Here is a 13,340-nt window from a genome sequence, read left to right on the forward strand (position 1 = left end):
TATTATTGGTTTGTCTACATCCCAATTCGTCTAACTTCTTTTTATTTTTAAGAGGTAAAATGTGAAAGAGAAATCATTTGGGTATCTGCAGACGTGAGTGCCCTGTACTCAAATATATCTCATGAATTAGGACTTTCACTGTAAAGTACTATTTGGAGGAAGACATTTATGCCTCCTTTACAAAAAGAGTATATTTTAAGGTTAATAGAGTTTATTTTAAAACACAATTATTTTAAATTTTTAGACAACTTTTATCTGCAAACCAAAGGTACGGCCATGGGCACCAGGTTTGCCCCCAGCTTTGCGAACTTGTTTATGGGATTTTTTGAAAATAAGTATATATACAATTCAAGCTGGAGGGGCAACCTGGTGTTCTATGGTCGTTATATAGATGACTTGTTATTTATATTTAAAGGAACACAAGAGGAGGCCACAGACTTTTGTTCCTTCCTCAATGATAACTCAATGGGGATTCAATTTACCTCCAACATACAAACTAAGTCTATAGAGTTTTTAGATTTAATTTTAACTAGAGATGAAGAGTTTAATATCTGTGCATCAACATATTTTAAAACAGTTGATTGCAATAATTTCTTACATTATACAAGCAATTACCATAGACAATGGAAGAACAGTATACCATTTAGTCAATTCTGCAGAATAAAGAGAAATTGCAGTACAGAAGTCAAATTCCATGAACAATCTGAGATTTTGATAGAAAGATTCAAGGAGAAAGGATATCCTTTAGAAATAATTACAGAGGGATATAAAAAAGCGTGTACAATTGACAGATCCTCTCTACTTCTAAATAAAAATAAAAAGAAGTTAGACGAATTGGGATGCAGACAAACCAATAATAAGAGGGATCAACCGTGCTTTGTAACCCAATACAATTCTAATCATAAATCCATCAAAAAAGCACTTCATAAACATTGGCCCATTTTACTAAAGGATCCGATTTTAAAGAAAAATTTAAGTACCTCACCAAATATAGTTTTTAGAAGGGCACCTACTGTAAAACAGACCCTGGCCCCTAGTAAAGTGGTAGTTTCAAAAAAAGCAATTGTGAATAATTCTATAAAGAAAAATAAGGGGCGGATAGGCACGTATAGATGCGGAAAAACAAGATGTTTTATGTGCAAATATATAACACATGGCACTAAAAGTATCAATGCCCACAGTACTGGAGAAACATTCCAGATTGGAGAATATCTAAACTGCAGCTCCGCCTTTGTAATTTATGTGCTGTCCTGCAAGTGTGGGATGCAGTACTTGGGGCGCACAACGCGAAATATACGCACGAGGTGGAGCGAACATCTTCGTAATATCAGGAATCTATCAGATAAACATAGTGTGTCTAGACATTATATGCAAGAACACAAAGGTGATAAATGCACATTCAGTATTACACCAATAGAAAGCATTCCAGGGTCCAACAAATATAATAGATTCACCAAGTTGCGTCAACGCGAAACATTTTGGATCTACAAGTTTGGCACCTTGTTCCCTAATGGGCTTAACGAAGTGATTGATTCCACAGCCTTTTAAGTAGATATATCATATTAAATTAACTTAGTTCTATATCTGATTAGGAAAGTGCTTTATATTTATAGTTCACCAATCATACACTATATAATATAGTTTCGACAGACAGGACCATTAATATACATAAAAACTATTGTCACATATCAGTTTGAAGTATTATATACTTTTTTATTTTTTTTATTTATTTATATTTTATACTTGGAAAAATAAAATTGACACCAATCCATATTATAGGATTATTATCATTAATATTCATTAATATTCACATCATTAGAGGATGTTAACATCATCCACTAGAGTCCAATTCACATACCCTTTTATAATTATCCCCTTTTACACTTAATTAATCTGCACCAATATATTAATAATTCATTTTCATACACTATCCACTATATATTAATGATTTATATTAAACACCATTTATAGTATGGTAACTACAATTTTTCACGATTAGTATTTAAAAGTAGTAAGTCCATGGGTTCACATATATAAAGGGATTTTATTTATAGTTAGTATGAGCTCACCATCTCAGTTCTTTTAGGGATTTCACTAGTTATTATTAAATTTATCTACACACTAGTATCTACAAAATGGGGAATACTCTCTATGTCATAAAGTAAGAGAGATCACATTCAACACAAGTTATCACTTTGTATTCCTACGATCTATTCATTGGAATCACTAATATTTTATTTTTTATTTATATATATCTGAAAAGCACAATAAGTTGAAATATCTGTCCTAATATGGAACTGATGGTATTTTGTACCACTATATATTGAATATGTCTTTGATACATAATATGTAATATAGTTAGATGTGTGATAGTAATGGATAAGCAATGGACAACTGCTTTTTTCTTATATATATCTCTGGGTATATTTTTATATATTGTATTGTATATTTCTAGTTTCACTAACTTGAAATTATAAATACTAAGAGTCTTACAACGGCTCTGTTAGAGAATAATGTCCACGATGTCACTAAACAAATCTAGAAGTAGACCGCTACAAGGAATACAAAGGGTTACAATATCAAAAGAAAGATACATACTAGAAAATTTAGGCCGTATTTATATGAGGGATTATCGATTTATCCATATGTTTTTGAGCTTGTAGGATCAATTTATAGTATAAGTTTATGATCCCAATATTGATCAGTCTATACATTAATTGTAGCGACCATATCCTTGGCGGAGAACCAACTGTTTTTAACCAAAAATAATTCTTTCATTTATACATAGAGGTCAACTTAGTAATAAACAAGTTAGGTGAGATGTGTATATGAATCAATATCAATCACATTTTAGTCACATGAGATTTTTCGGCTGGGATCTATGCAGTGAGATTTTCACCTGGGATTTGTGCAGTGGATTTAATATAATCTGATGAGAAGGACGCCAAGATCTGTATATTAAACTTAAAACTTTACCTAACCGGAGGTTTAAAGATTTCACTAATTGAGCACAGGTTCGCAGCTTAGATAATGAAACAAAAAAAGCTTCTGAGTTAAGCGGCAAACTCTAACACACACTCCCCCGGTATTAACAGAGGTAGATTGGTTAAGACACATACACACCCATCTGGGGAGGTTACTCAGATTACAAGGCAGGAGGGTAATAGATGTGGATTGGCCAAGACGTATACACACCCTCTTAGGGAGGTACCTTTGTTTGCAGGATGTATGGTAATTAACGGAAATATAAGCCGAAGACAGTTTGTTACAAAATATGCCTGATGAAACGGCCGCTAGAGCCGAGAAACGCGTAGCATATTGCTCACCTGTATGAATATTTGTATCTCAGCCATTTGTTACAAGAATAAAGACTTTGATTTTATCTTATGGCTCTAAAATTTAACTAGTGTTTGTGATGCGGGAGTTCGGCGGGTTAGGATTTAATATATTTAATAAAGTGGCGGCGATGTCCGGTTTGGCAGATTAGGGGTTAATTTTTTTTATTTAACTGTTTGCGATGTGGGGGGGGCCTCGTTTTAGAGGTTAATAGGTAGTTTATGGGTGTTAGTGTACTTTTTAGCACTTTCGTTAAGAGTTTATAAATATCGCCACACTGATAAATGAAAGGGAAATGTAGTTTACTATAAAGTGTTTCTTTATGTATAGTAAATAGGTTTGCAATACAATGTTATTATTTATTTTTCTCTTTTTTTCTTTCCTGCAAACATGTGAAAGTTGTGATATTTCCATTGCCCCATTAAGGCTGTAGTGTATTCTGCAGACTTAAGTTTATAACCCTGCAATTTTGCATCTCTTCCTAAAATAAGATAACCGTATTTAGTTGAAATACTTTTTATTGATTTTTGTACAACCAAATTACAATATATATAAAACAAATAAAGACAGACAAAAGTACTTTCACATGTCACATAAACAGATACATAAGGGACACTCAGGTCAAAATTAAACTTCATGACTCAGATACAGCATGCAATTTTAAACAACTTTCCAATTTACTTCCATTAACAAAATGTGCACAGTCTTTTTATATTTATACTTTTTGAGTCACCAACTCTTACTGAGCATGTGCAAGAATTCAAAGCATATACGTATATGCATTTGTGATTGGCTGATGGCTGTCACATGATACAGGGGGAGTGGAAATATACATAACTTTGCAATTTAGTTAACAAAAATCTACTACTCATTTGAAGTTCAGACAAAGTGCTATTGCATTGTCTTCTTATCATGTATTTGTTGATTATGTAAATCTACAGTGTTGTCTGGTCCTTACAAGGGGTATGTCTCTGAACTGCAAAACAATTTGTACATTGCTAGCAAAATTCTATAAAAAAAATATATTGAGATGTTTTGCAATGCAGGTGTTAAATTGATATATACAATTGTATTTAAAAAATACTTTAATGCTTCTTTTTTGTGTTGTGGTTTAAATGGATAACTATTAAACAAAAAACAAAACAAAACACTGTAGCCATAAAAATCAGAAAATACAGACATGTAAATTAAATTTATATTTTTTTAACTTGCGTGGGAGAAATAGATCAATATTCTGAATATGTTTACAGTTGTCAAAAAAAAAAACTTCTTAATGATCATGTAATACATATACTTGATCTTCTAGAAAATGTTTAGTTTGGTGAGTTTTGGAAATTTCTCTAAATAAACCAATAATGTAAGGATTACATTTTATTTAGCCAAAACAGTGAAAGTAAAAATGTTCTGTTTTATACATATAATCATATTATGGTATAAGCTTAACAAATGGTGACATTTATTTTATTTGCATTAAATATGTCAATTATATAATTAATTTTAAAAAAACAAAACATACAAGCGATAAACATTTCAGTAACCTCTATAAAAGCAAGAAAGGGAAATGAATCTAAGTCTTATGACTTAGTCATATAACTGTAGTTTCTTTCTCTTTTTTTTTAGGATGAGAAGCACCGTATTGAGGCACTTGGAGGTTGTGTGGTTTGGTTTGGAGCATGGAGAGTTAACGGAAGCCTGTCTGTCTCCAGAGCAATCGGTAGGGAATAGTTTTAATTAATTCTCTTACTTTATCCTTTTGTCTCCACTTTGCCCTCTTTTTAATTAAGTGTCTGATGATCTCAGATGTACAACCAGTCAATGGAATATGAAAACTGTGAATAAATGATATAGGGAAATCCAAAATCATCTCACCTAGGATGCAATTAAACTGAGATCAGGCTGTAGTATATAGTTGCCTGCTCATGGGTAGTGTGACACAGCATTTCACATTATTTGAATTTCCTTTTTTTTTTTTTAAAGACATGATCTACATGATTTTTTATTTACCCCATCTAATCTCAACTGGGCACATTGTGAAGAAACTGCTTTTTAAATAAGCGTGAAAAAGTCCTGTTATCTTAAAATGTTTGAGAATTTTGAGTATCTGATATCACATCCCTTTATTAGTTATACTGTCTGAGAAATATTGAAACCCTTGCGTCTTGATCTGTGAATAGCCATTAAACCATTTGAAGTTCAAAAGTATACAAAGAACTTCAAGAACAAACAGCTTGTAGGGTCCCCTGAAATAAAGTAAAAAATCTAATATTTTGGCAAAATAGTCATAAATAATTGCAAACGTTATCCTGGAACACTCAAGCAAATTGCTAATGTGGGGGGAGAGGGGGGGGGGTACTAGGAGCTGAAGCCCTGAGTGTTCTACAGCAGAGCCCACAGGTATTAGGCCTTTAGTGTAATAAAGATATGTCATGCTAGTTTATTTTATTTCCTCATGTCAGTCACTGATTGCTGATAGAACTGCTCTGTATACAAGTGATCTCAGTAAATGGGAGTATAGAGAATTTACCTATGGGGCAGCATCTAAGGAATAAACATAGGAGGAGCCAAGGAGTGTCAAATAAGTTTGGAAGCCATAAGGTTTGCACCCACTTGATATTTCACTGACATGGTCAGTATTTTAATGGTTTAGTTCATTGTAAATAATAAGGAATAAATATAGAACTCACATTTTTGGAATCTTATTCAACCCATTTCTAAGTTATGCTTTATAATCATTCCTGCAAATGTATGCTAATAAGCATAACTGGTATTGTTTTTCCAAGAAAGGTGGCAACCCTAGGAGAATCCATTTAATTTTGTCTTGGAGTCTAGCCCTCTGGAACGATTTTAATGCCCCTGCCCTATCTCACCACCTACAACTGCTGCCAAACCATATGCAACTGCAGTAGCTGCCAATATTATTTCCTGTACATTCCACAAAGAGACATCTTTTGGTGTTGTTTTCTTGTAAATCCCCAAAAAAGGATCATTGAGGTTCTATGGAACACGGTTTGGGTATCGTTAACCCTGACCAGCGTTGAGCATCAGGTGCTTAGAGCTGTGTTCAGATTTGTATTGTAGTAGGTGTAGTAAAGCAAGTTCCTCTAAGAAACCTATTTTTACAGCACATCTTTTCTCACGCAATCTATGAACCATCATCTGTCTCTGTTACTTGTTAATCTAAGGTCATATTCTATTTGAAAACTGAAGCGTCTTATACTTAATCAAAAGTGATGTATCTATTAGATTATCATCTGCAATGACTGTAATATTTGAAATTGCTGTATACCTTAAACGCTTTGCTATTTTTATGAGTTGATAAAGAAATTATAAGTGGAAAATGTTATCAGAATGCATGTGCTTTGAATAAAGAATGTTGTATATAAGGGTTGAAAAATGTACTTGAAATTAAGAGCAAGCAATATTTTTAAGGAGCCATGCACATACAGTATACAGGAGTCAGTCAAGAGTGTTTGAATATAGATATTTGTACAATAATCCAAATCGCTAGGAGCAAAGTGTAAAATTTTAGATGTGTTGTTTCTATGGGTGCTGGGATTTGTCAAAAGGACATTATTAAAATAAAAATAAATAAAATACTTCTGTGCTTTGATCTTATTTTGTTGCCTAACAACCCCATAATGGTGCAGTTTATTTATGTTAAACACAATAAAGTAAATAAAATGCAAATGGAGGCATTATCCAATCAAAAAAGTAGTTTGTGAGCGTTGCCCCCCCCCCTGCTTTTCTTCCTCATTTATATGATTCTCTTTGTACATTTTGCACATTTAGATATTATCAGCTTACAACTAGAGGTGTGATCTCTCATTATTATTATTATTATTTAGGTAATAACTAAATTCTAAGAGCAGATAGTGTGCTAGAATATGTTACTGTCAATCAAATCTTATATATTTATTGCACCCCCCTTTTGCAAATAAGTCCCAGCTGTTCTTGGAAAATTCAATTTATCATTGTAAGCGGAGGGTTAAGTATGCTGTTCATAGGCTATGGAGTTCATTTATGGCTCCTTACTACTGTTCATCTTCAATTATGCATGTAGCTCATGCGGGCCTTGGCAATTTCACTTTGAAGCTGCTGCATAGCAAATCCTCAGTTTAATGAATGGAAATATTTTTTTTCCATAGCTCATCAAGGAAGCAGAGACAAATGAGGGAAAAAAATAATCAAAGAATCCCTCTGCTCCACTTTTCCACTCTATTGCATTAACCCTCTTAGTATTGCAAAAGCCACAAGGCTTAAAGGTAATCACCTCTTTAAAAATAGCATTCAGTTTGTCATATTGTTTACCTTATGCAGACATTTATAGATTACACTGCAATTATACAGTTTTTTCATTTTAGCAAACATTCGCCTTTGATCTTTTCAGGAGCTGTTACCTTCCAATGCTTTTTATGCAAATCAGTCATGTGCTGTGTATCACATGCATAGTATGTAAGTGTGGTGCTATTACATTTTTAAGGTAACATACTGTATAGTTAAAATTTTGTTCATTCTTACGATCTATAATATTGTTTGTTTCAAGGACTGTTTAGTGATAACTTTGGATTACATTAATGGATTTCTTTAAAAGTGAGTAGTTTTGTGGACTCCCTCATTGATTGGATAGCTGAAAATTTGAAGTAAATGTACTATTTTTTGGAGTTCTTCTTGCAGAAATAATCCATGGGGTAGATTTATTAAGAGGTGAATGCCCCTATCAGTTGCAGGCTCACTCATTTGAAATTGAGACTGCATTTGATATTTATGAACCAGCAGTTTTAATCGCTGCTTTCTAAACCCTCTCTGGCAACTTCGAGTTGGGGGATGAAAATCAATTGGTTTTGCACGAGCAGGGGGTGGTATTGCTTATGCAATACTAAATAAGGAGAACAAATAAACCCTGAAATTTGTGATCTTCTACTGGAGAGGTTGACTACATGTAAACCTTGTCTGTCCGATCAATGATAAATCTATGCATTGGCATGAGGTAGTCCATGTTTAAGATAGATACAGGCAGGGCTGTTTTCAGGGGGAAGGCAATACAGGCAGCTGCCCCATGCCTTTGTTGAGCCAGTGTAATTCTAGTTCTTTCATGCAATGTAATGTTCAATAATCATTATAACAATCATTATTATAAATATATTCTACTTATTGGTAATGCAGATTTGAAGCCTGGTCCAGACTTATTTCTCAATTATCACGTGACGACCTGTGACTAGCCTCGGGGTGAGATGAGATACACAATGTCCTAAAACAAGTACCAAAGGATGTCTTCACAGGCTGGCCAGAAAAACATGTTGACCCCATTCTTTTGCATACAACAGACCTCAACATGTACACACCATTTTCCAACAACTTCAGAACTTTGCCACTGAACTTTACATAAACAAATAATTTTCTGATGGGTTAGATCAGCACCCAAGAGGCAGTTGGGGAATCAGCTTAGAAAAGAGGAGGGTGGGGGGGTGGTGGAGGTGAGTGGAGACAGGCAATTATGCAACTTGTACAAGCTGGGCTGACTTACCTCAGCTAGAGGCCTATAAGGAACCGGCCTGAAGGAGAGACAAGTAGCAGTCACAGAAGTGTTAAAAAAGGCTGTGTGTTCCTTCATGTGTGTGTGTGTGTGCCTATGTGTGTTTGTATGCATATATGTGGTGTCTATCAGTTTGTGTAAAGAAAAGTGGATTGGCACATATAGTGCCTTTAAAAATCTCAATAAACATTTATTTCTAAAATAATCTTGTAATCAATATAATAAAAAATATACACACACAGTACTATGATTACAGACTTTCTTTCTCTTGTAAGGTGTATCCACGGATTCATCCATTACTTGTGGGATATTCTCCTTCCCAACAGGAAGCTGCAAGAGGATCACCCACAGTAGAGCTGTCTATATCGCTCCTCCCCTAACTGCCACCTCCCAGTCATTCTCTTGCAGCTCTCGACAAGGGAAGCAGCTAGAGAGATGTGGTGCATTAATGTAGTTTATCTTCAATCAAAAGTTTGTTATTTTCAAATGGTACCGGAGTTGTACATTTTTAGCCTCAGGCAGAAAGTTGAAGAAGAGTCTGCCTGTGGTTTTTGATTATCTTAGCAGCTTGTAACTAAGATCCACTGCTGTTCTCACACATAACTGAAGAGATGGGTAACTTCAGCTGGGGGAATAGCGTGCAGGGTCTCCTGCTCTGAGGTATGTGCAGTTTTAAATTTTTCTAGAGAAATGATAAGCTAGAAAATTCTGACAATACCGGATTTATTTAAGGTAAGCCTGATTACAGTGATTTAATAACGACTGGTATCATGCTTGCTGTAAAGGGTAATATTTATATTATTTATTCACATTACTGAATAGATATAACGTTTGCTTGAGGTGTATAATTGTTTATTTCATATTGGTGATAAAACTTTATTCTGGGGCCCAGTTTTTCCACATGGCTGACTAGATTTTGCCTAGGGATATTTTTTTAAGGCCCTCTCACTGTGAGTACAGGTTGGGAGGGGCCTATTTTCCATTAGTTTTTGCAGCTTGAGACATCCAGCTTCCCTGAAGGAGTCCCCTGAACATTTAGGACCTCTCTAAGGGGTTTTTGTGCCTTCCAAGGTCGTTGTATGGGCAGGTAGGGCCACAGTAGAGCTGTGGCAGTTTGTTGTGACTGTTTAAAAACGTTTATATCGTTTTTTTGATCCGGTTTTGAAACTAAGGGGTTAATCATCCATTTGCAAGTGGGTGCAATGCTCTTTCAGCCTATTATACACACTGTAAAAATTTCGTAAGATTTACTGCTTTTTTCACTGTTTTAGAAGTTTCTGTGATTGTTTTTTTTCTCTTAAAGGCACAATACCGTTTTTATTTTTTGCTTGTTCACAGTTATTAAAGTGTTTTCCAAGCTTGCTGGTCTCATTACTAGTCTGTTTAAACATGTCTGACATAGAGGAAACTCATTGTTCATTATGTTTAGAAGCCATTGTGGAACCCCCTCTTAGAATGTGTACCAAATGCACTGATTTTACTATAGATTACAAAGACCATATTCTGGCTTTAAAAAATGTATCACCAGAAAAAATTGACAAGGAGGAAGTTATGTCGTCTAACTCTCCCCACGTGTCAGATCCTATAAATCCCGCTCAGGGGACGCCAAGTACATCTAGCGCGCCCATTGCGTATACCTTGCAAGACATGGCGGCAGTTATGAATCATACCCTTACAGAGGTATTATCTAAACTGCCAGGATTGCAAGGAAAGCGAGACAGCTCTGGGACTAGAATAAATACAGAGCTCTCTGACGCTTTAGTAGCTATCTCTGATACACCCTCACAATATAATGAAGCTGAAGCAGGGGAGCTTCAATCTGTGGGTGATTTTTCTGATTCAGGGAAGATACTTCAATCTGATTCTGATATGTCTACATTTAAATTTAAGCTTGAACACCTCCGCGTATTGCTCAGGGAGGTTTTAGCAACTCTGGACGACTGTGACACTATTGTAGTCCCAGAGAAATTATGTAGATTGGATAAATACTATGCAGTACCTACTTACACTGATGTTTTTCCAATCCCTAAAAGGTTTTCTGAAATTATTACTAAGGAATGGGATAGACCAGGTGTACCATTCTCTCCCCCTCCTGTTTTTTAAAAAAGATGTTTCCTATAGACGCCGCTACACGGGACTTATGGCAGACGGTCCCTAAGGTGGAGGGAGCAGTTTCTACTCTAGCTAAGCGTACCACTATCCCTGTCGAGGACAGTTGTGCTTTTCTAGATCCAATGGATAAAAAATTAGAGGGTTACCTTAAGAAAAAAAATTTCAACAAGGTTTTATTCTCCAGCCTCTTGCATGCATTGCCCCAGTCACTGCTGCCGCGGCTTTCTGGTTTGAGTCCCTAGAGGAGGCTCTACAGGTTGAAACCCCGTTGGAAGATATTATTGACAAGCTTAGGGCCCTTAAGCTAGCCAATTCATTTGTTTCTGATGCCGTTGTTCATTTAACCAAGCTAACGGCTAAAAATTCAGGTTTTGCTATTCAGGCGCGTAGGGCGCTATGGCTTAAATCCTGGTCAGCTGACGTGACTTCAAAGTCTAAACTTCTCAACATTCCCTTCAAAGGACAGATTCTATTCGGGCCTGGACTGAAGGAGATCATTTCTGACATCACTGGAGGAAAAGGTCACGCCCTTCCTCAGGACAGGTCCAACAAATTATGGACCAAACAGTCTAGTTTTCGGCCCTTTCGAAACTTCAAGAGTGGCGCAGCTTCAACTTCCTCTAACACAAAACAAGAGGGAACTTTTGCCCAGTCTAAGCCGGTCTGGAGACCTAACCAGTCTTGGAACAAGGGGAAACAGGCCAAGAAGCCTGCTGTTGCCTCTAAGACAGCATGAAGGAGCAGCCCCCGATCCGGAAACGGATCTAGTAGGGGGCAGACTCTTTCTCTTCGCCCAGGCTTGGACAAGAGATGTCCAGTATCCCTGGGCATTGGAAATTGTGTCCAAGGGTTATCTTCTGGAATTCAAAACCTCTCCCCCAAAAGGGAGATTTCATCTCTCACTTTTATCTGCAAACCAGATAAAGAGAGAAGCATTCTTACATTGTGTTCAAGACCTCCTAGTTATGGGAGTGATCCACCCAGTTCCGCAGGAGGAACAGGGACAGGGCTTTTATTCAAATCTGTTTGTTGTTCCCAAGAAAGAGGCAACATTCAGACCAATCTTAGATCTCAAGATCTTAAACAAATTTCTCAGAGTCCCATCCTTCAAGATGGAGACTATTCGAACCATCCTTCCTATGATCCAGGAGGGTCAATACAGGCACTACCAGTTTGTGGCTCTTCCCTTCGGGTTGGCCATAGCACCAAGAATCTTTACAAAGGTTCTAGGGTCCCTTCTAGCGGTCCTAAGGCCGCGGGCTATAGCAGTAGCCCCTTACTCAGACGACATTCTGATACAGGCATCGACTTTTCAAGTTGCCAGGTCTCACACAGACATTGTTCTGGCATTTCTGAGGTCGCATGGGTGGAAAGTGAACGAAGAAAAAAGTTCTCTATCCCCTCTCACAAGAGTTTCCTTTCTAGGAACGCTGATAGATTCTGTAGAAATGAAGATTTACCTGACAGAGGCCAGGTTGTCAAAACTTCTAAATTACTGCCGTGTTCTTTATTCTACTTCTCGCCCTTCAGTGGCTCAGTGTATGGAAGTAATCGGCTTAATGGTAGCGGCAATGGACATAGTGCCGTTTGCCCGCCTACATCTCAGACCGCTGCGACTTTGCATGATCAGTCAGTGGAATGGGGATTACACAGATTTGTCCCCTCTACTAAATCTGGATCAAGAGACCAGGGATTCTCTTCTCTGGTGGTTATCTCTGGTCCATCTGTCCAAGGGTATGACCTTTCGCAGGCCAGATTGGACAATAGTAACCACAGATGCCAGCCTTCTGGGCTGGGGTGCAGTCTGGAACTCCCTGAAGGCTCAGGGCTTGTGGACTCAGGAGGAGACACTCCTTCCGATAAACATTCTGGAACTAAGAACGATATTCAATGCTCTTCAGGCTTGGCCTCAGCTAGCTGCAGTCAGGTTCATCAGATTTCAGTCGGACAACATCACGACTGTAGCTTACATCAACCATCAAGGGGGAACAAGGAGTTCCCTAGCAATGTTGGAGGTTTCAAAAATAATTCTATGGGCAGAGGTTCACTCTTGCCATCTATCAGCTATCCATATCCCAGGAGTAGAGAACTGGGAGGCGGATTTTCTAAGTCGACAGACTTTTCATCCGGGGGATTGAGAACTCCATCCGGAGGTGTTTGCACAGTTGATTCAACTTTGGGGCAAACCAGAACTGGATCTCATGGCATCTCGTCAGAACGCCAAGCTTCCTTGTTACGGTTTAAGGTCCAGGGATCCCAAGGCAGCGCTGATAGATGCTCTAGCAGCGCCTTGGTCTTTCAACCTGGCTTATGTGTTTCCACCGTTTCCTCTGCTCCCTCGTCTGATTGCCAAGATCAA

General features: G+C 37.0%; 1 protein-coding gene across 2 annotated transcripts in view; it reads left to right on the plus strand.

Moving 5' to 3' along the window:
• The window catches only part of PPM1E (protein phosphatase, Mg2+/Mn2+ dependent 1E), a 524,596-nt gene that overhangs the window by 472,699 nt on the left and 38,557 nt on the right, over positions 1–13,340 (plus strand). For both annotated transcript variants that reach the window (XM_053707383.1, XM_053707385.1), the window contains exon 6: positions 4,957–5,050. In XM_053707383.1, the coding sequence (XP_053563358.1) occupies positions 4,957–5,050 (94 nt within the window). The remainder of the gene's footprint in view (positions 1–4,956; positions 5,051–13,340) is intronic.

The sequence above is a fragment of the Bombina bombina genome, chromosome 3, assembly GCF_027579735.1.
Source record: "Bombina bombina isolate aBomBom1 chromosome 3, aBomBom1.pri, whole genome shotgun sequence".
Taxonomy (NCBI): Eukaryota; Metazoa; Chordata; class Amphibia; order Anura; family Bombinatoridae; genus Bombina; species Bombina bombina.